The 19,489-nt window shown below is 45.8% G+C and overlaps 1 protein-coding gene across 2 annotated transcripts in view; it reads left to right on the forward strand.

The window, feature by feature from the left end:
* Positions 1 to 19,489, forward strand: part of plekhg4b (pleckstrin homology domain containing, family G (with RhoGef domain) member 4B) — a 212,263-nt gene that overhangs the window by 82,858 nt on the left and 109,916 nt on the right. For both annotated transcript variants that reach the window (XM_078415786.1, XM_078415793.1), the window contains exon 2: positions 4,884 to 5,081. In XM_078415786.1, the coding sequence (XP_078271912.1) occupies positions 4,884 to 5,081 (198 nt within the window). The remainder of the gene's footprint in view (positions 1 to 4,883; positions 5,082 to 19,489) is intronic.

Genomic DNA, 19,489 nt, shown 5'->3' on the forward strand with positions numbered 1-19,489 from the left:
AGTTAAAATGGACAGCAACCAGGAGATCCAACAGGTCTTGACGGACTGAGTGCAAGTGTTTGGTAAAACCGTCGCCTAATCGATGCTTGGCCTCGCGGCTGTAAAAGAGGCCACATCCTGAGTACAGAATGCCACAGATGAGATTAGAGTTGGGGGTTGTTGGCAGTGTATGTTTGGAAGAAGGACTGTTCGACGCCACCAACAAAAAGGCAGGCATAACCGGGGCCACCGTGAGTGCCCATGGCTGCACCTTTAACTTGAAAAAAGCGAGAGGAATCAAAGGAGAAGTTGTTGAGGGTGAAGAGAAGTTCCACCAGGCAGAGGAGAGTGCTAGTGGAGGGGAACCTATTGGGTCGTTGTTCAATGAATGGGTGGGGCCTTGAGAGCATCCTGATGGGGGATGGAGGTGTAAGGAGACTGGATGTCCATGGTACTTGGGCAATGGGGGTTAGGAGTTGAAGGGCGTGTGAGGTGCCTGTATTGCTGTTAGATCTCCTGAAGCAGAGCTTCACACTCTGGCTATGTAGATCCTTCACAACATCCAGGGGAAGGATGCCATATTACTGATTTGTGTACCAATTGTACCAAATGCTTTAAATTTGAGTTTTGAGACAATTGCGCTGTAATTGTGGACATAGAATGCTGGATTAACTCAACGGGGCAGGCAACCACTCTGGAGAGAAGGAATGGGTGACATTTCAGTCTGATGTTTCAGACAGTCTGGAGAAGGGTCTCAACCCGAAACGTCATCCATTCCTTCTCACCAGAGATGCTGCCTGTCCCGCTGAGTTACCCCAGCATTTTGTGTCTATCTATGGTGTAAACCAGCATCTGCACTTTCTTCCTACGCAGTAATTGTGCTTTGACAGAAGGCTTCAGGTGAAGAGCAACATAATTATGAATCTAAAAGAAAGAAAGGTGACCATTTGTAAAAACTCTTTGTGTGATCTCCGGTTGAGCCGAAGTGCTTAATAGATATCCACACTGCAAAACCACTTGGTTATGTTAGCTCTGAGGGCTAACGGAATCAAGGGATACGGGGAGAAAGCAGGAATGGGGTACTGATTTTGGATGATCAGCCATGATCATATTGAATGGCGGCGCTGACTCGAAGGGCCGAATGGCCTACTCCTGCACCTATTTTCTATGTTCACTAATGACAGCAGTCATTAGTGGATTGCAGCATTCCAAATCCAGCAACGTGATAAAATAACGACTCGTCTGCCTTGGTAGTGATGGTTACAGAGTAAATGTTGGTTGCCACACCCGAAGAACGGCCTTGACCTTTCATGAAACAGTGTCATGGGATTGTTTATATCTTGGTTTAAGGTATCTTTTAAAAAGTGGCACCACTGACAGAATAAACATTCCCTCAGCAAGAGGTCATTAGGGTGCCAGTTGAGATAATCTGCGGACATATAGTGCTTGAATCTATCACCTTCTAGTTCAGGTGCAAAGTGTAACGGGAAAGAAGCAGTGAGCCTTACCATTACACTGCACCATGTCAGAATGGTGAATAGTACGTATTGGTACATTGTTACTACCAGCTAAAGACTAAACATCTAATTTATGAATGGAATTGCATGTTATGGGATGTGCAATGTGGGATAGGAAAAATATGAAACAATCACGCAGTACAAATTACCCCTCAGACGTTTATTGATAATACAAAAGGAATCTTTAGGAAAATAACTGCAGACGCTCGATCAAATCGAAGGTAGACACAAAATGCTGGAGTAACTCAGCGGGTCAGACAGCATCTTAGGAGAGAAGGAACGGGTGACTTTTCGGGTCGAGTCTGAAGAAGGGTCTCGACCCGAAACGTCACCCATTCCTTCTCTCCTGAGATGCTGCCTGACCCGCTGAGTTACTCCAGCATTTTGTGTCTACCTTCAAAGGAATCTTTAGATAGACACAACATGCAGGAATAACTCTGCGGGACAGGCAGCATCTCTGGAGTGAAGGAATGGGTACGTTTCGGGTCGAGACCCTTCTTCAGTCTTCAGGACCCTTCGTCTGAAGAAGGGTCTCGACCCAAAACGTCACCCATTCCTTCTCTCCAGAGATGCTGCCTGACCCGCTGAGTTACTCCAGCATTTTGTGTTTATCTTCGGTTTTAAACTAGCATTTGCAGTTCCTTCCCTACAGAAAGGAATCGTTAATTGCCCTTGGAAGAAACAAATGAACTAAAGGTGACCTTTCTTCCCTCCACAATTAGAATTCAATTGCTTCTTTTCCTGCTGCCAATGGTGGGCCTTTCCCACCAGATTTCATCAGGACAATGCCAGGCTGCACGAATATTTTCATGCCACTGGATAGCAATGCTTTGGCACAGGCTCTCTCAAGCCTTGCCAAGGGTCTTGGAGTGTAAGGTTCAACAGCACTCATTTTCCATGACCACAAGGAAATGTAGGAAAAAAAAATGTTTCCTATTGTTGCAAAAATATGAAGCTTTTGACTAAAAACAATGCTTAAAACTATGTATCTTTGTTGCTTGTTGAACCGTATGGAAAGTGTATAGAAAAGTGTACAGAAAAATGCCACAGAAGTGAGTCCTTTGGCCCAACTGCCCTGTGTTTCAAAAGGCTTCTCCCTTCAGCACACCCTAATTCATCAGGGGAAGCTATTATTCCTTTTTCAGTTCATTACTTTCTGGCTTCCTCTCACTATGCTGTTAACTTCAACTCATCCTGGTGACCAGAATTTGCAGTAGGTAAAACGATATTGCCCAGTTTGCTTGCCAATATCCTCCAATACTTATTACCTTCTTTATCATTCATTGGCAAAAGCCCTCTCCCATTGTTTGGTTTGTTATTGTCAAGTGTTTTGAGGTACAGTGAATAGCTTTTGTTGCCTGCTTCACACTGTATTTCTTCCACAAGGTACGGGTTTCAGGGGTTATGGGGAGTAGGCAGGAGAATGGGGTTAAGAGGGGGAGATAGATCAGCCATGATTGGATGGCGGAGTAGACTTGATGGGCTGAATGGCCTTATTCTACTCCTATCACTTATGAACTTGTATGTCTTCATATTTTACCTTTGGGACATCTTCATACTTTTAAAGCTCTACGTTACTTTGAGAGGAAAGAAAATAGAATAACATAGAACACAGAACAGTCCAGCACAGGAACAGGGCCTGTGGCCCACACTGTCCATGCCAAGTTAAACTAGGCTCCTTTACCTGGACGTGATCCATAACCTTGTATTCCCTGCATATCCATGTGCTTTTTCAAAAGCCTCTTAAATTGTATCCAGTGACTGCTCGAAGTTCAGATATCTGTGGAGGGAATTGACAGGCGGTATTTCAGGTCGGGACCCTTCTTCAGTTCCTCCAGTACTTTGTGCTTTGCACTAGATTACAGCATCTGCGGTTCCTTTTGTTTCCAGCAGTCCAGAGACTCATTTTTTCAACTCTACCCCACCACTAGTACTTGGGGAAGTCTAAGTGAATTACGGAAAATGCTGGAAATATTCAGCAGCTCAGGCTGTGCATCTGTGGGAAGAGATAGAGAGAGTCAACATTTCAGGTTGAAGATCATTTGTGAAGAACTTTGTCAGTTACTGTTCTGTTGAAAGATCTCTGACATGAAACATTGGCTCTGTTTTATTTGTTTTAGATTTCCAGCATTTGCTTTTCTTTTAGATTTTCACTTACTGTGTGGAAGTGCTAACATTGCTAAATGAGGGGTGAAACCACCCATTTTTATAATTCTATTTTAGGGAGCACTGATTTCATCCTGTTAAAGTCATGGAGTCATACGGTGTGGAAACAAGCCCTTCGGCCCATCTTGCCCACACCGACCAATATGTCCCATCTACGCTAATCCCACCTTGCCTGCATTTGGCCAATATCCCTCTAAACCTATCCTATCCACGTACCTGTCTAATTATTTCTTAAACGTTGCAATAGTCCTTGCCTCGACTGTTGCCCCAGTTAAATACTTATGAACATTTTGGGACACAAGTAACTGCAGGTGCGGGTTTATAATTTAAAAAAAAACAAAGTGCTGGAGTAATTCAACAGGTCAGGCAGCATCTCTGGAGAACATGTCCTCTCGAGATGCTGCCTGAGCCACTGAGTTACACCAACACTTAATTGCAAAATTGTGCTTCTTCTTTGGAAGCTACATGTGCACAAATTAGCTGCTTGACTTCACATCACAACAGTGTCAATGCATCAGACATTTCTGACTGGCTGCAAAATGCTTCGGTTAGTTTGTGAAGTCCTCCAGTCTATTTTTGTTTTTCCTGCAAATTAAACCACTTTGCCGATGGTTTCTTCACTTTGCCACAGAATGCTGTGGAGGCCAAGTCAGTGGATCTTTTAAAGGCGGCGATTGATAGATTCCTGATTAGTACAGGTTTCAGGGGTTATGGGGAGAATGGGGTTGAGAGAGTAAGATAGATCAGCCGTGATTGAGTGACGGAGTAGACTCGATGGGCCGAATGGCCTAGTTCTTTTCCTATGACTCATGAACTTTTAGTTTTATTAGTTTAGTTTAGAGATACAGCATGAAAACAGGCCCTTCGGCCCACCGAGTCCGCGCCGACTAGCGATCATCCCATGCATTAGCATTATCCCCACTAGGGACAAATTACAATTATACCAAGCCAATTAACCTACAAACCTGTCGGCTTATGGAGCGTGGGAGGAAATGCGGAGATCCCAGAGAAAACCCACGCAAGCCGCGGGGAGAACATAAAAGCTGGACACAGACAAGCACCCATAGGCAGGATTGAATACGGGTCTCTGGTGCTGTAAGGCAGCAACTCTACCGTTGTGCCACCTTATGAACTTATGAACTGTCAAATCGCTGCTTAAAAGCGGTAATGGAATGAGCAGAGTGGTTCACATGTGCTTTTTTTTGTTTGTTCCTCCTGTAGAACTCGGAGTCCTTTGACACCTACATACAGAACACGCTTTCAGCTCTTTACCCGCCATTCAAAGACACTGCAGCCACTGTCCTGTGGCAGCTGTTCCACGTGGTGGAGAAGTCGTATCAAGGGGACGGACTCCGTTGTCTAATCGATTTCCTGGTTCCCGCCAAGAGGATCCTTCAGCGCATTCAGCGGGACACATGTGTAAGTAGAAGCTCACCGCAGCAAACAAGGGCCTTCATTGTTGGCGGCTTAACGGAAGGAGATAATACGGCAAGAAGTCCCGGTATGGCTAAAGTAAAGTGGACTTAGTCGTTGAGGCTTGTTAAATACAGCCGCTCATGTGTGACGTTGAAAGTAATACTGAAGCAGGTCTTAGATTTCAAATGGCGATCTTCAAAATACAGTGTAAACAAATCGTCATGTTGCTAACTGAAAAAAATCCTGAGGATTTTATGTGTTGGCGGAATGTGATGGTGGATCAGAAATGATGATTTTGAGAGGCTTTTGCTAGAATACAACAAAAAAGATGGATTACTTCTATATTTGGTCACGGATCTGAATCCCACTCCAAGTCGCTAAAGCCAGACTGATGTTTTCACGCGTCAGTGAGGAAGAAGCAGTCTCTCAAATGAATTTAAAAAAGAGCATGGAAGTTCCCTTGGAGTGTCCTGGGCTGTACTAATCAGTATGCACAGAAATGAGGAATTGTAAGGGTAAGAAGACCCTAATGGGAGTCATCTACAGGGCCCCAAACAGTTGCCTCGACATAGGGTGCAAGTTGAATCAAGAGCTGAAATTGGCATGTCGCTAAGGTAATGCTACGGTGGTTATGGGAGATTTCACCATGCAGGTACACTGGGAAAATCAGGTTGGTACTGGACTCCAAGAAAGGGAGTTTGTGGAGTGCCTCCAAGATGGATTCTTAGAACAGCTTGTACTGGAGCCTACCAGGGAGAAGTCAATTTGGATTTAGTGTTGTATAATGAACCTGATCTGATAAGGGGACGAGGTAAAAGAGCCATTAGGAGGCAGTGATCACAATATGATAAGTTTTACTCTACAAATTGAGAGGGAGAAGGGAAAATCGGAAGTGTCAGTATTACAGTATAGCAAAGGGGATTACAGAGGCATGAGGCAGGAGCTGGCCAAAATTGACTGGAAGAAGGCCCTAGCAGGGAAGACGGTGGAACAGCAATGGCAGGTATTCCTGGGAATAATGCAGAAGTTGCAGGATCAATTTATCCCAAAGAGGAGGAAAGATTCTAAGGGGAGTAAGAGGCACCCGTGGCTGACAAGGGAAGTCAAGGACAGCATAAAAATAAAGGAGAAGAAGTATAACATAGCAAAGAAGAGTGGGAAGCCAGAGGATTGGGACTCTTTTAAAGAGCAACAGAAGATAACTAAGAAGGCAATACGTGGAGAAAAGATGAGGTACGAGGGTAAACTAGCCAATAACATAAACGAGGATAGTAAAAGCTTTTTTAGGTATGTAAAGAGGAAAAAAATAGTCAAGGCAAATGTGGGTCCTGTGAAGACAGAAGCAGGGGAATTTATTATGGGGAACAAGGAAATGGCAGACGAGTTGAACCGGTACTTTGGATCTGTCTTCACTAAGGAAGATACAAGCAATCTCCCAGATGTTCTAGTGGCAAGAGATCCTAGGGTGATGGAGGAACTGAAGGAAATCCACATTAGGCAGGAAATGGTGTTGGGTAGACTGATGGGACTGAAGGCTGATATATCCCCAGGGCCTGATGGTCTGCATCCCAGACTAGTTAAGGAGGTGGCGCTAGAAATTGTGGACGCATTGGTGATAATTTTCAATGTTCTATAGATTCAGGATCAGTTCCTGTGGATTGGAGGGTAGCTAATGTTGTCCCACTTTTTAAGAGAGAAAACGGGAAATTATAGACCAGTTAGTCTGACATCAGTGGAAGATGCTGGAGTCAGTTATAAAAGATGAAATTGCGGAGCATTTGGATAGTTCTCAACTCCTCTTGTTATGAAGGCCAACATTCCATTGGCTTTCTTCACTGCCTGCTGTACCTGCATGCTTCCTTTCAGTGACTGATGCACTAGGACATCCAGATCTCGTTGTACGTCCCCTTTTCCTAACTTGACACCATTCAGATAATATGGTGGGGTAGACTGACTCTGACTCCCCTTCACCTCCCCCATCTCCCCTCCCCCCCCTCCCCAATTTATGCACAACCTCAATCCTGGACTTTCCACTCGTCACTTTAATTTCATGTTTCATGTATCTTGTTGTGTTTTATGACAGTTGACCAATTTTCCTCCTCGGATAAATAAAGTTCTATCGTATCATATGTCTATAAACATAGACTTGTGTTTTTATGTGAATGTCGTGAAAAGTTTGATCATAGAAACATAGAAAATAGGTGCAGGAGTAGGCCATTCGGCCCTTCGAGCCAGCACCGCCATTCAATATGATTATGGTTGATCATCAAAAATCAGCACCCCGTTCCTGTTTTTTCCCCCATATCCCTGGATTCCGTTAGCACTAAGAACTAAGATCAATTTCCCTCCTGCGATTAATAAAGTTCCATCGTATCATATCGTATTGTAAAAGGCAAACAAGCTGAACGAACTGTTGTCGCCTTGAAACAGGAGCAACCTGGTTCTGAATTCTGCATTAGACAATTCGTGTAATTACTCCCAGCTGCTAGCCAAACTTTGTCCCGCGGAGGTAGACACAAAATGCTGGAGTAACTCAGCGGGTCAGGCAGCATCTCAGGAGAGAAGGAATGTGTGACGTTTCGGGTCGAGACCCTTCTTCAGACCAGCATCTGCAGTTTTTTTCCCTACTCTCCAGCTTTTTGTGTCTACCTGCGATTTAAGCCAGCATCTGCAGGTTTTTTTTCCTACTTTGTCCCGCGGAGATTGAGAGCTGCCAAAATGTTTCCATGGTTTCCTTTGCACGATTGATAAAAGATTTGTAAAGGTTAAGTCATGTCTAACAGCTAATTGAATTATTCGAGGTGTTAAGTGAAGGTTTGGTTAAAGGTGTGTCTGACATATACATGCACTCATGTGAATTAGTGCAGATGAGATCATAGAAACATAGAAACATAGAAAATAGGTGCAGGAGTAGGCCATTCGGCCCTTCGAGCCTGCACCGCCATTCAATATGATCATGGCTGATCATCCAGCTCAGTAGCCTGTACCTGCCTTCTCTCCATACCCCCTGATCCGTTTAGCAAAAAGGGCCACATCTAACTCCCTCTTAAATATAGCCAATGAACTGGCCTCAACTACCTTCTGTGGCAGAGAATTCCACAGACTCACCACTCTGTGTGAAGAAATGTTTTCTCATTTCGGTCGGTCCTAAAAGACTTCCCCCTTATCCTTAAGCTGTGACCACTGGTTCTGGACTCCCCCAACATCGGGAACAATCTTCCCGCATCTAGCCTCTCCAACACCTTAAGAATTTTATATGTTTCTATAAGATCCCCCCTCAGTCTTCTAAATTCCAGCGAGTACAAGCCCAGTCTATCCAGTCTTTCCTCATATGAAAGTCCCGCCATCCCAGGGATCAATCAGAACCGAGAGAATGTGTGTCAACGTAGACTGGGATATACGTGTGAGCAGCCAAAACTGTGGAGTTCAGAATGAGGAAGTGTGGGGGAGGGGGGGGGGGGGGGGTCCTGCTTTGGGACCTGTTGAAGGAAGATCCAAATCTATTCTAATGAGCAGGTATCAAGTAAATGTGGGGTGGGAAAAAAAGAAATTTAAGGATCAAAGTACAGGTATTACAAAGAATCATAGAAGCAGAGAGCACAGAAAGAGGCACTTCGAAAGCTGGCTCTGAAGGCTGACGGAGGACTGGCTACAAGTCTACAAAATTATGAGGGTCACAGACAGGTGAGGAACCTTTCCTTTAGCAGAGGTGAATATAATTAAAGGTTATAGATAGGTTTGAGGTAAGGGCCAAATTTAGAAGTTTAGATTCATTGTCTCATTTGATAGGCTAGACAGTGAAAACCTTTTTCCCAGGATGGAAAATCAAATCAAATATTAGAGGGCATAGTTTTCATGTGAGAGGGGCAACATTTAAGGTGATGGGCGGGGAGGTCATGTTGCAGTCGTATAAGACGTTGGTGAGACCGCATTTAGAATATTGTGTTCCGTTCTGGGCACCATATTATAGGAAAGATATTGTCAAGCCTGAAAGGGTTCAGAGAAGATTTACGAGGATGTTGCCAGAACCAGAGGGTGTGAGATATAGGGAGAGGTTGAATAGGCTGATTCTCTACTCCTTGGAGCGCAAGAGGATGAGGGGTGATCTTATAGAGATGTACAAAAACATGAGAGGAATAGTTCAGGTAGATGCATAGAGTCTCTTGCCCAGTGTAGGGGAATTGAGGACCAGAGGACATAGGTTCAAGGTGAAGGGGAAAAGATTTAATAGGAATCTGAGGTGTACATTTTTCACACTAATGGTGGTGGGTGTATGGAACAAGCTGCCAGATGAGGTCGTTGAGGCTGGGACTATCCCAACATTTAAGAAACAGTTTGACAGTACATGGATAGGACAGGTTTGGAGGGATATGGACCAAGCGCTGGCAGGTGGGACTCGTGTAGCTGGGACATGTTGGCCGATATGGGCAAGTTGGGCCGAAGGGCCTGTTTGCACACTGTCTCACTCTATGACTAAGGGTCTCGACCCGAAACTTCACTCATTCCTTCTCTCAAGAAATGCCGCCTGTCAAGGTGAGTTACTCCAGCATTTTGTGTCCATCTTTGGTTTATCATATCATATATGTACAGCCGGAAACAGGCCTTTTCGGCCCTCCATGTCCGTGCCGCCCAGCGATCCCCGTACATTAACACTATCCTACACACACTAGGGACAATTTTTACATTTACCCAGCCAATTAACCTACATACCTGTACGTCTTTGGACCAGCATCTGCAGTTCCTTCCTGCTCAAGTCTACTCAGCATTTCAATCATGGCTGATCTATCTTTCCCACTCTACCCATTTCTCCTGCATTTTCCCCATAACCCTTGACACATTTACCAATCTGTCAATCTCTGCCTTAAATAGATTTTAATGGGCTTAAGGAGAGTCGTATGGATGTGCAGGGAATGGAAGGATACAGATTATGTGCAGGTAGATAAGAGATGGTCTTGGCATCGTTCAGCACTGCCATTGTCGGCCGAAGGGCCTGTTTTGGTCTGGTACTGTTCCATGATCTATGTTCTATGTCTCAGTGCTGATCATCATTTAGCGATCTACCCTAATGTATTTTTGCAGCACGAAGCCCGAGCTTTCTAAGCCCTGCTTCATCAAGTGGTCATCTAGACACTCCTTGTGGTGAGAATAAATAGATTTCAAATACCCTCAAGATGTGAAAATACTCAATTAACGTTTTTCTAAAATCTCCTACTCCGAACATTAACCTCAGCCCGTCTGGGCGGAGCAGTGGTGGAATTACTGCCTCACTGTTCCAGAGACCCCGGGTGTGATCCTGACCACGGGTACTGTCTGTGCTGAGTTTGTACGTTCTCCTTGTGACTGCGTGGGTTTTCTCTGGGTGCTCCGGTTTCTTGTTTTAAGGTCACAGCCTGGGACAATAGTACTGACAAACTCAGGAAATAGATGACTGGATGGTTTTGACTAATCCGGAGTCGATAAGCACTGATTTATGTGCCAGGTTGCTTTATAAGATAATACAAGTGTAATAATAGTGTAAGCCCAAGTGAAAGGCTAAGATAGAGTGGATGTGGAGAGGATGTTCCCACTGGTGGGAGAGTTTAGGACTAGAGGTCATAGCCTCAGAATTAAAGGATGTTCCTTTAGGAAGGAGATGAGGGAATTTCTTTAGTCAGAGGATGGTGAATCTGTGGAATTCATTGCCACAGAAGGCTGCCCAAGTCAATGGATATTTTAAGGCAGAGATAGATAGATTCTTGATTAGTACGCATGTCAGGGTGTATGGGGAGAAGGCAGGAGAATGTGGTTAGGAGAGAGAGATAGATCAGCCATGAGTAGACTTGATGGGCCGAATGGCCTTAATATCACTTATGACCTTATGATCTTATTATAAAGTGGGATATTTAATTGTTGAGAAATGGCAGACTTGTTGACAAATAACAAGGGTCATAACATTTGAATAATTACTTTTGAAAGGTAATTATGGATTGTGCTATAAATGCAGAAAGTGCTAGAAATATATTTATACGTCAGGCAGCATCTGTGAATAGAGAAACGTCTTGAATATTTTGCGTCTGTGGCCCCTAATCAGCATTGGGGACAGTTAGGTCAAGCAAATTTTAGAATGCAGTAAAAATATTGGGAGCAAGGTTCAGGGGAGTGGTTGTAGTGGAGTTAACAGTGCCCGGTGCGGCTCGGCCGCGGGGCCTAACATCGCTGGTGTGGCTTAGCCGCTGGACTTAACAGTGCCCGGTGCGGCTCGGCCGCGGGGCCTAACATCGCCCGGCGCGGCTCGGCCGCGGGACTTTTCATCGCTGGTGCGGCTCGGCCGCTGGACTTAACATCGCCCTGTGCGGCTTGGCCGCGGGGCCTTCCATCGCCCGGTGCGGCTCGGCCGCGGGGCCTAACATCGCCCGGCGCGGCTCGGCCGCGGAACTTAGCTGCGCGCGACTCGGCCGCGGGGACTTCCATCCCCTTGCGGGTCGGTCGGGGACGAGCTGTCTGTCCGTGGGCGTGGGGAAGAGAGTGGAAGTTTTGTTGCCTCCATCACAGTGAGGGGGTGTTTGGAGTCACTGTGATGGACGTTTGTGTTGGGGTCATGTGTCTTGTGTTCTTTTTTGTGTGTGACTGCTATGTAGTTTCGTTCGGTACCTTGGTACCGAATGACAAATAAAGCTCTGTTGCTGTTGAGAACAACAGGATGTGATAGAGTGGAGGGCTGTGGATTAAATGGCTAATTGCACAAAGTGAGAGAAGGTGATATTAGGGAACAGAAGATCAGAGTGCATTGGAAGGGGTGCAAATGCATAATGATTATATGTAATGAGCAGTGTAACGTGGAGCGACTGGTGGAAAACTGAAATAAAGTGGCAGAAATGCAGAACGTTGTTTCAGGAAGACTGCAGTACGCTCAGTCTCCTTCTCCTGCCCACCCCCCCCCCCCCCCCCCTGCCCATCCCACCTTCTTTGAGAACCTCCAGCGAGGTTAACAAAGTATGTCAGCATCTACCCACTCAAAACTGTATACTCTGCAGGGAGATCTCCTTCTCTGCTACATTCCGGGAAGTACAGGTCCTTCCTGAGGAATTTTTCCACGCCTCTGGACTCGATCCAGCAAAACTGCTGCCTTTCCCCAAGGGAAGTATTTCCATTTTTAGCTGTGGAGATCGAGACGATGTACGCTGCTCAAAAAGTTTTTAAAAAGTTGATGCCGGAAATTTGAAATAGAAACAGAAACTTGTCCACTGAGTATTTCCAACATTTACAGTGAATATTATGCATCTTTCGCTCGTAGGTCAACCACACCAAGCAAAAACGGCAATTGGTGCTTCAGAGTACCGTGCGTAGTTGACGCTTTGCTGCAGATTTTGCCAGTTCCGTAGAGCTACCCGAGGTGGGCGACGAGGACGTAAAGCAGCCCCCACCCCAATATTATGCATGGTTGGTCGACACAAAATGCTGGAGTAACTCAGCGGGTCAGGCAGCATCTCAGGAGGGAAGGAATGGGTGACGTTTCGGGTCGAGACACTTCTTCAGACTGAAGAAGGGTCTCGAACCGAAACGTCACCCATTCCTTCTCTCCTGAGATGCTGCCTGACCCGCTGACTTACTCCAGCATTTTGTGTCTAACTTCAATTTGAACCAGCAGTTATTTTCCTGCACGTTATGTACGGTTGGATTCACTATTGTTCTCCCTAACCTGCAGACATCCATGTAAAACCTACAGACTGGGGGAGCTCTGCTATATGAGTTTACCAGTTGTGTGCGAAACAAAACATCTCACTGTGCCTGGGCACACGTGACAATAAGGTATTATTGAATCATACCTTGTGTACATTGGAATTTAGAAGGATGAGAGGAGATCTTATCGAAACGTATAAGATTATTAAGGGGTTGGACACGTTAGAGGCAGGAAACATGTTCCCAATGTTGGGGGAGTCCAGAACAAGGGGCCACAGTTTAAGAATAAGGGGTAGGCCATTTAGAACTGAGATGAGGAAAAACTTTTTCAGTCAGAGAGTTGTGAATCTGTGGAATTCTCTGCCTCAGAAGGCAGTGGAGGCCAATTCTCTGAATGCATTCAAGAGAGAGCTGGATAGAGCTCTTAAGGATAGCGGAGTCAGGGGGTATGGGGAGAAGGCAGGAACGGGGTACTGATTGAGAATGATCAGCCATGATCACATTGAATGGCGGTGCTGGCTCGAAGGGCCGAATGGCCTCCTCCTGCACCTATTGTCTATTGTCCATCATTGAATCGTTTATATACAAGAAACATGGAATATAGAAAAGCAGAGCACAAATACAGGCACATCGTCTCACCATGTCTGAGCTGAACATGATGCCAAGACCGTCTCTTACCTCTCTGCACATAAGACATATCCCTCCATTCCCTGCATATCTCTGTGCCCATCCGAACATCTATGAAAAGCAATTAACATGTCTGCTTTAGCCACCAACCCCCCCCCCCCACCCCCAGCACGTTCCAGGCAACTACCAACCTCTGTGTAAATGTCCCTTCCAATTGCCAACTGTGGAATTCTCTGCCTCAGAAGGCAGTGGAGGCCAAGTTTCTGAATGCATTCAAGAGAGAACTAGATAGAGCTCTTAAGGATAGCAAAGTCAGGGGGTATGGGGAGAAGGCAGGAACGGGGTACTGATTGAGAGTGATCAGCCATGATCACATTGAATGGTGGTGCTGGCTCGAAGGGCCGAATGGCCTACTCCTGCACCTATTGTCTATTGTCTATTGCCCCAGGTCAATCAGTCTCCTAAACATTTAATAAGATCATGGCTGCTCTGATTGTATCCTCAAATAATCATTTTCTGATTTGTTTCAGAACGAGGGCATTGGTTTAAGGTGAGAGTGGCAAAGCTTTTCTTGCACGGAGGGTGGCGGGTGTCTGGAACGAGCTGCCCCGGGGGTGGTGACTGAAGCAGACGTGTTAGTCGCATTTACTAGACTTTTGGATTGGCATGGGGATATGCAGGGAATGGAGGGATATGGGTTATGTGCAGGAAAGTAAGAGATGGCGTTGGCATCATGTTCGGCTCAGGCATTGTGAGACGATGTGCCTGTATTTATGTTCTGCTTTTCTATGTTCTATGTTTCTTATATATAAATGATTCAATGATTCAATAATACGTTATTGGCACATGTACCTAGGTACAGTGAATGGTTTTGTTTTGCACACAGCACACCTCACCAAGGCAGTGCTCAAGAGTCGCCACATGTCTGCGCCAACAAAGTTACAAAAGTTCACTGGAAATTTTTAATTTGAAAATATTATCCCCATTCCTTAAACAAGGATAATAGTGCTGGAGAAAGTACTCCAAATGTGCTCTCATCAAAGATCCCTGTTTTGGCTTTCAATTCTCCTGGCAAGAAACAATGGCAAATGTTTAACTGAAGTGAATGTAAAAGCAACTACTAAACTGGAAATAGACACAAAATTCTGAATGTTTCGGGTCGAGACCCTTCTTCAGGCTGAGTGTCGGCCGGGGAGAGGGAGACATAGAAGTATGGAAGGGTAAGGCATGAAAACACAGATCAAAGCAGACAATGTTCAGGGGAATGGAGAATGGTTCATTGTTGGCTGAGGGGAAGGTGACAATGAGGCATACAATCAGTAATATTTAATTAGGAGGACTGTGGAACTAATCTGAGAAGTAGGATGGGGAGGAATGGAAAGAGAGGGAAACCAAGGGTTACTTAGTTAGGGAAATCAATATTTATACCGCTGGGGTGTAAGCTGCCCAAGCAAAATATGAGGTGTTGTTCCTCCAATTTACGTTGGGCCTCGGTCTGACAGTGGAGGAGACCCAGGACAGAAAGGTCAGGGTGGGAATGGGAGGGGGAGTTAAAGTGATTAGCAATCGGGACATCCGGTAGGCCTAGGCGTACTGAAGGCACTAGAAACATTGATGTGAATCAGGATCTCATATATTCTTCAGATTCAGAAGCAATATTGGGTATTCCATCACAGGTATTGACCTCCCAACCATTGATCGGATTCACAGGAAGCTCTGCCTCAAAAAGACAGCAAATGTCAACAAAGACCCACGGCATTCTGTTCATTTCCCAAACGTAATCGCGCTTCCTGCATGATTTTGTGAATCATGAACTTGAAGACCGGGATTCTTCTGCGTGTCAGAGTTCTGCAACGCCTCACTATTTTTATTGCTCTAAATGTAGTCTCATCAAAGATCCCTACTTTTCCCCTTGCATGAAACAATAACAAATATGTAACTGATCTACTAAACGAACCAACTACTAAACTGAACCAACTACTTCTCTTTAAACCACACGTTGCACTTGTAAATATGTAAATATTTTTGATTGTATTCAAGTATGGGTGTTTTAATATGGATAGAATGCGAAACAAAGTTTTATTGTACTGTGGAAATAGTAAACCGATGCCAATAATAGTGTTATACATATGTTACTGGGACCATTCCAGAATCTAGGAAATTTGGAAGACCTCATTATTGTATCCAGTCCAAACAGCTCCCCCTTAGTGGTAGTTAGCAGATGGTGTTATGGCATACGTGTATGGATAAACAATAATGACCTTGTTTATGGAAGTGCATTGTCTAAACTGCTCCACGTATTCCATCTGGCTAGGGGGTCAGCCTCTGTCCGTGACCTCAGAATTGCACATGTGCCGTTACCTTGAACTTAGTTATGTGTGCACTGCACATCTTCCAGAAGTTCAGAAGAGATATAAAGGGCAGAATGTGAGATGCATCTCAAGCCCTTAAGGGTAGGGAATCAGCAACCACAGCCTTTGACAATGTCTTTGTTTGTCGGAGATAGCAAAGCATTCTAAATTGCCATCAATTCTATCAGACTAATCTATTCAGGAGATCTTGGAGATGCTGAGATTAATAGTGCTGTAAAACAAACAGATCTTTTTTCTATCTAAGATAGGTGTGGAGTTGATGCTTCCCTGGCTATGGTGTGTGTAGAACCAGGAGTCCATGTTTCATAATAAAGGTTTGAAGAAGGGTTCCGACCCGAATCGTCACCTACTCCTTTATCCAGAGATACTGCCTGACCCGCTGAGTTACTGCAGCATTTAGTGGCTATTTTCAGAGTAAGGGATTGTCCATTCAGGACAGAGATGAGAAGAAACTGGAATTTAGAAGGATGAGAGGGGATCTTATGGAAACATATAAAATGCTTAAGGGATTGGACAGGCTAGATACAGGAAAAATGTTCCCCATGATGGGGGAGTCCAAAACTAGGAGTCGCAGTTTAAGAATAATGGGTTGACCATTTAGGGCTGAGATGAGGAAACATTTTTTTCTCCCAGAGAGTTTTGAATCTGTGGAATTCTCTGCCACAGAAGGCAGTGGAGGCCAATTCACTGGATGTTTTCAAGAGCTCTTAGGGCTAACGGAATCAAGGGATATGGGGAGAAAGCAGGAACGGGGTACTGATTTTGGATGATCAGCCATGATCATATTGAATGGCGGTGCTGGCTCGAAGGGCTGAATGGCCTATTCCTGCACCTATTTTCTATGTTTCTATGTAAATGTCTTCACCCAGAGAGTAGAGAACCTTTGGAATTCAGGTGGTTTGTTGGAGTTCACTCACTGAGAATGCCCAATGAAATAAGATTGTAAGGAATTAACAAAAATTTGGCTAGTGCACAAAACTGGCTCAGAGGTAACAGAGATTCTGTGATTGAATTGGTTCCTTGGTTAAATCCTGCTGATGTTTCTTATGTTCTTACAGTACATCTTTAACCAAGTTTTTGGTCATCTGCCTAATACCTTCTTATGTAGTTTAGGATCATTTTTTGTTTGATAATATTTGTATAAAAGAAGTCATTGTGTCATACAACATGTAAACCGGCCCTTCGTGCTGACCAAAATGCCCCATCAACGCTAGTCTCATTTACTCGCTTTCGGCCAACATCCCTCCAAACGTCTTCCGGCGGTGCCGCCATGGCAGATGCCGTGGCTGGAGCCTCGTGGCCCGGCGGTGTAGCCTTTGTGGGCCGGAACCTCGCGAGTTGGAGGTGGAACCCGCGGCCACTGGTCTCTGGGTCTGCAGAGCCCGCGGTTGGGGCCTGGGTCGATGGCCACAGGGGCGTCCGGAGAGGACCCTGCAGCGTTAGTGGGGAGTTGAGTGGCGCCGACTGATAATGGCGCCGACCGACGGACGAGGACGGACACGTGGAAGTGAGGGCGCCGCTGCCGGGGGAAGGAACAATGGAGGACCTGACTAGGGTGGACCGCCGTGAGGGTGGGGCAGGAACAATGGACAATGGAGGACCCGGCTTGGGTGGACCGCTGTGAAGGAGGGGGGGGGGGGGGGGGGGGGGTGGAGAACAAAGGGGGACCTGTAACTTTATAAGCGCCCTTTATGGGCGACTATTTGCATGCCTTGGGTGTGCAAGCAAAGAATTTCACCGTGACAATAAAGTATTCAATTCAATTCCAACCTTTCCTGTCCGTGAACATGTCCAAATGTTTTTCAGATGTTGTTATTGTACTTGCCACAATCTCTTCCTCTGGTGGCTCGTTCCATATACCCACCACCTTCATCATATCATATCATCATATCATATATATACAGCTGGAAACAGACCTTTTCGGCCCTCCAAGTCCGTGCCGCCCAGCGATCCCCATACATTAACGCTATCCTACACCCACTAGGGACAATTTTTTTTAAACATTTACCCAGCCAATCCGCGTGGAAAAAGCTGCCCCTCAGGTTCCTATTAAATATTTCCCCTCTCACCGTAAGTGCATTGGGTGATTTGACGATGGGAAATCATTCTGTAAATGGAAGCTCCTGCTAACTGATGCTAGATCTATCTGGTGCATCCGCAATGCTGATAGGTTTGGGTCTATTTTAACAACGCTGAGCAGCATTCATCCCAAACTTTGAAATGCAGCTGCGATAAATTGGGCCATCGGAGATGGTCAGTATCCTTCCAGGGCTAAATATTAACTGGTGAAAATGGACAAGATTGATGAACAATGATAACATTCCACCTGGTGGCCTCATTACCTTCTCGTCTCATCTCTAAAAGCAGCCAGCATGCCAGGTAAATGAGGTGGAAATAAACGGTCGAGGCAAGAGTCGTACTTGCGCCTTGATGAAATATTTCAAACATCATAAAGTTGTGGCAGCCCGGTGGCGCAGCGGCAGAGTTGCTGCCATGCAGCGCCAGAGACCCGGGTTCGATCCTGACTACGTGTGCTGTCTGTACGGAGTTTGTACGTTCTCCCCGTGATCTGCGTGGGTTTTCTCCGGTCCCTTTCACACTCCAAAGACGTACAGGTTTTTGTAGGTTAATTGTCCACGGTACAATTGAAATTTTTTTGTTTGATAATATTTGTATAAAAGTAGTCATTGTGTCATACAACATGTAAACCGGCTCTTCGTGCTGAAACAAAATGCCCCATCAACGATCGTCTCATTTACTCGCTTTCGGCCCACATCCCTCCAAACGTCTTCCGGCGGTGCCGCCATGGCAGATGCCGTGGCTGGAGCCTCGCGGCCCGGCGGTGGAGCCTTTGTGGGCCGGAACCTCGCCAGTTGGAGGTGGAGCCCACGGCCACTGGCCTCTGGGTCTGCAGAGCCCGCGGTTCATGTAAGATAGCGTTAGTGTGCGGGGATCGCTGGTCGGCGCGGACTCGTTGGGCCAAAGGTGCTGGTTCCGCGCTGTATCACTAAATGATGTTCAACCTCTGAGTGAAAGCAAAGGTTCTGTCAATGCCTGGCAGATCTATTTTCTAACAGCTTCGAGGGGCAGAAAGCTGAGGTGACCGAGGCCACAATGAAAGCTGTCAGTGGGTGATTCAACACTGAGACCATGGCTTTCCATTCCCTCCTCTCTGCTGGCTGGAGTCACTGGGCTGGAACACTTCATTGTTCCACTCCAGCCTCTCGTGAGCTTGAAACTGCTGGAGCCTGACAGGTTGTCTTAACCCAGTTGTGATTAGTTTGGTTTCATGTGAACCCTTAATCACCCCAGTTATTCCCACTGGAGTTTATCCGCTTGCTAAACACTTCCCAGGGCTGGGTGCTCAGCTGAGGAAAGACCCACATTGGGTCATTTGTTTTCATTGACAAAGATGGCTGAGTAGTTTAGAAACACAGCGTGGAAACAGGCCATTCGATCTACCAAGACCACACTGATATTTAAACAGCCGTTCACACTAGTTCTATGTTATCCCACTTTTGCATTCACTTCCTGAGCACTGGGGGCAATTCACGGAGAGCAATTCACCGATAAACCTGCACGTCTTTGGATGCCCAGAGCACCCGGAGTAAACGACATGGTCACAGGGAGAACGTGCAAACTCCACTCAGACAGCACCCGAGGTCGGAATCAAACCTGGGGCTCTGGCGCTGTGAGCCAGCAGCTCTACCAGCTGCACGCCAAATAAATAAGAAGGTTTCTCGAGGTAAAAGA

Source organism: Rhinoraja longicauda, chromosome 2, assembly GCF_053455715.1.
Source record: "Rhinoraja longicauda isolate Sanriku21f chromosome 2, sRhiLon1.1, whole genome shotgun sequence".
Lineage (NCBI taxonomy): Eukaryota > Metazoa > Chordata > Chondrichthyes > Rajiformes > Arhynchobatidae > Rhinoraja > Rhinoraja longicauda.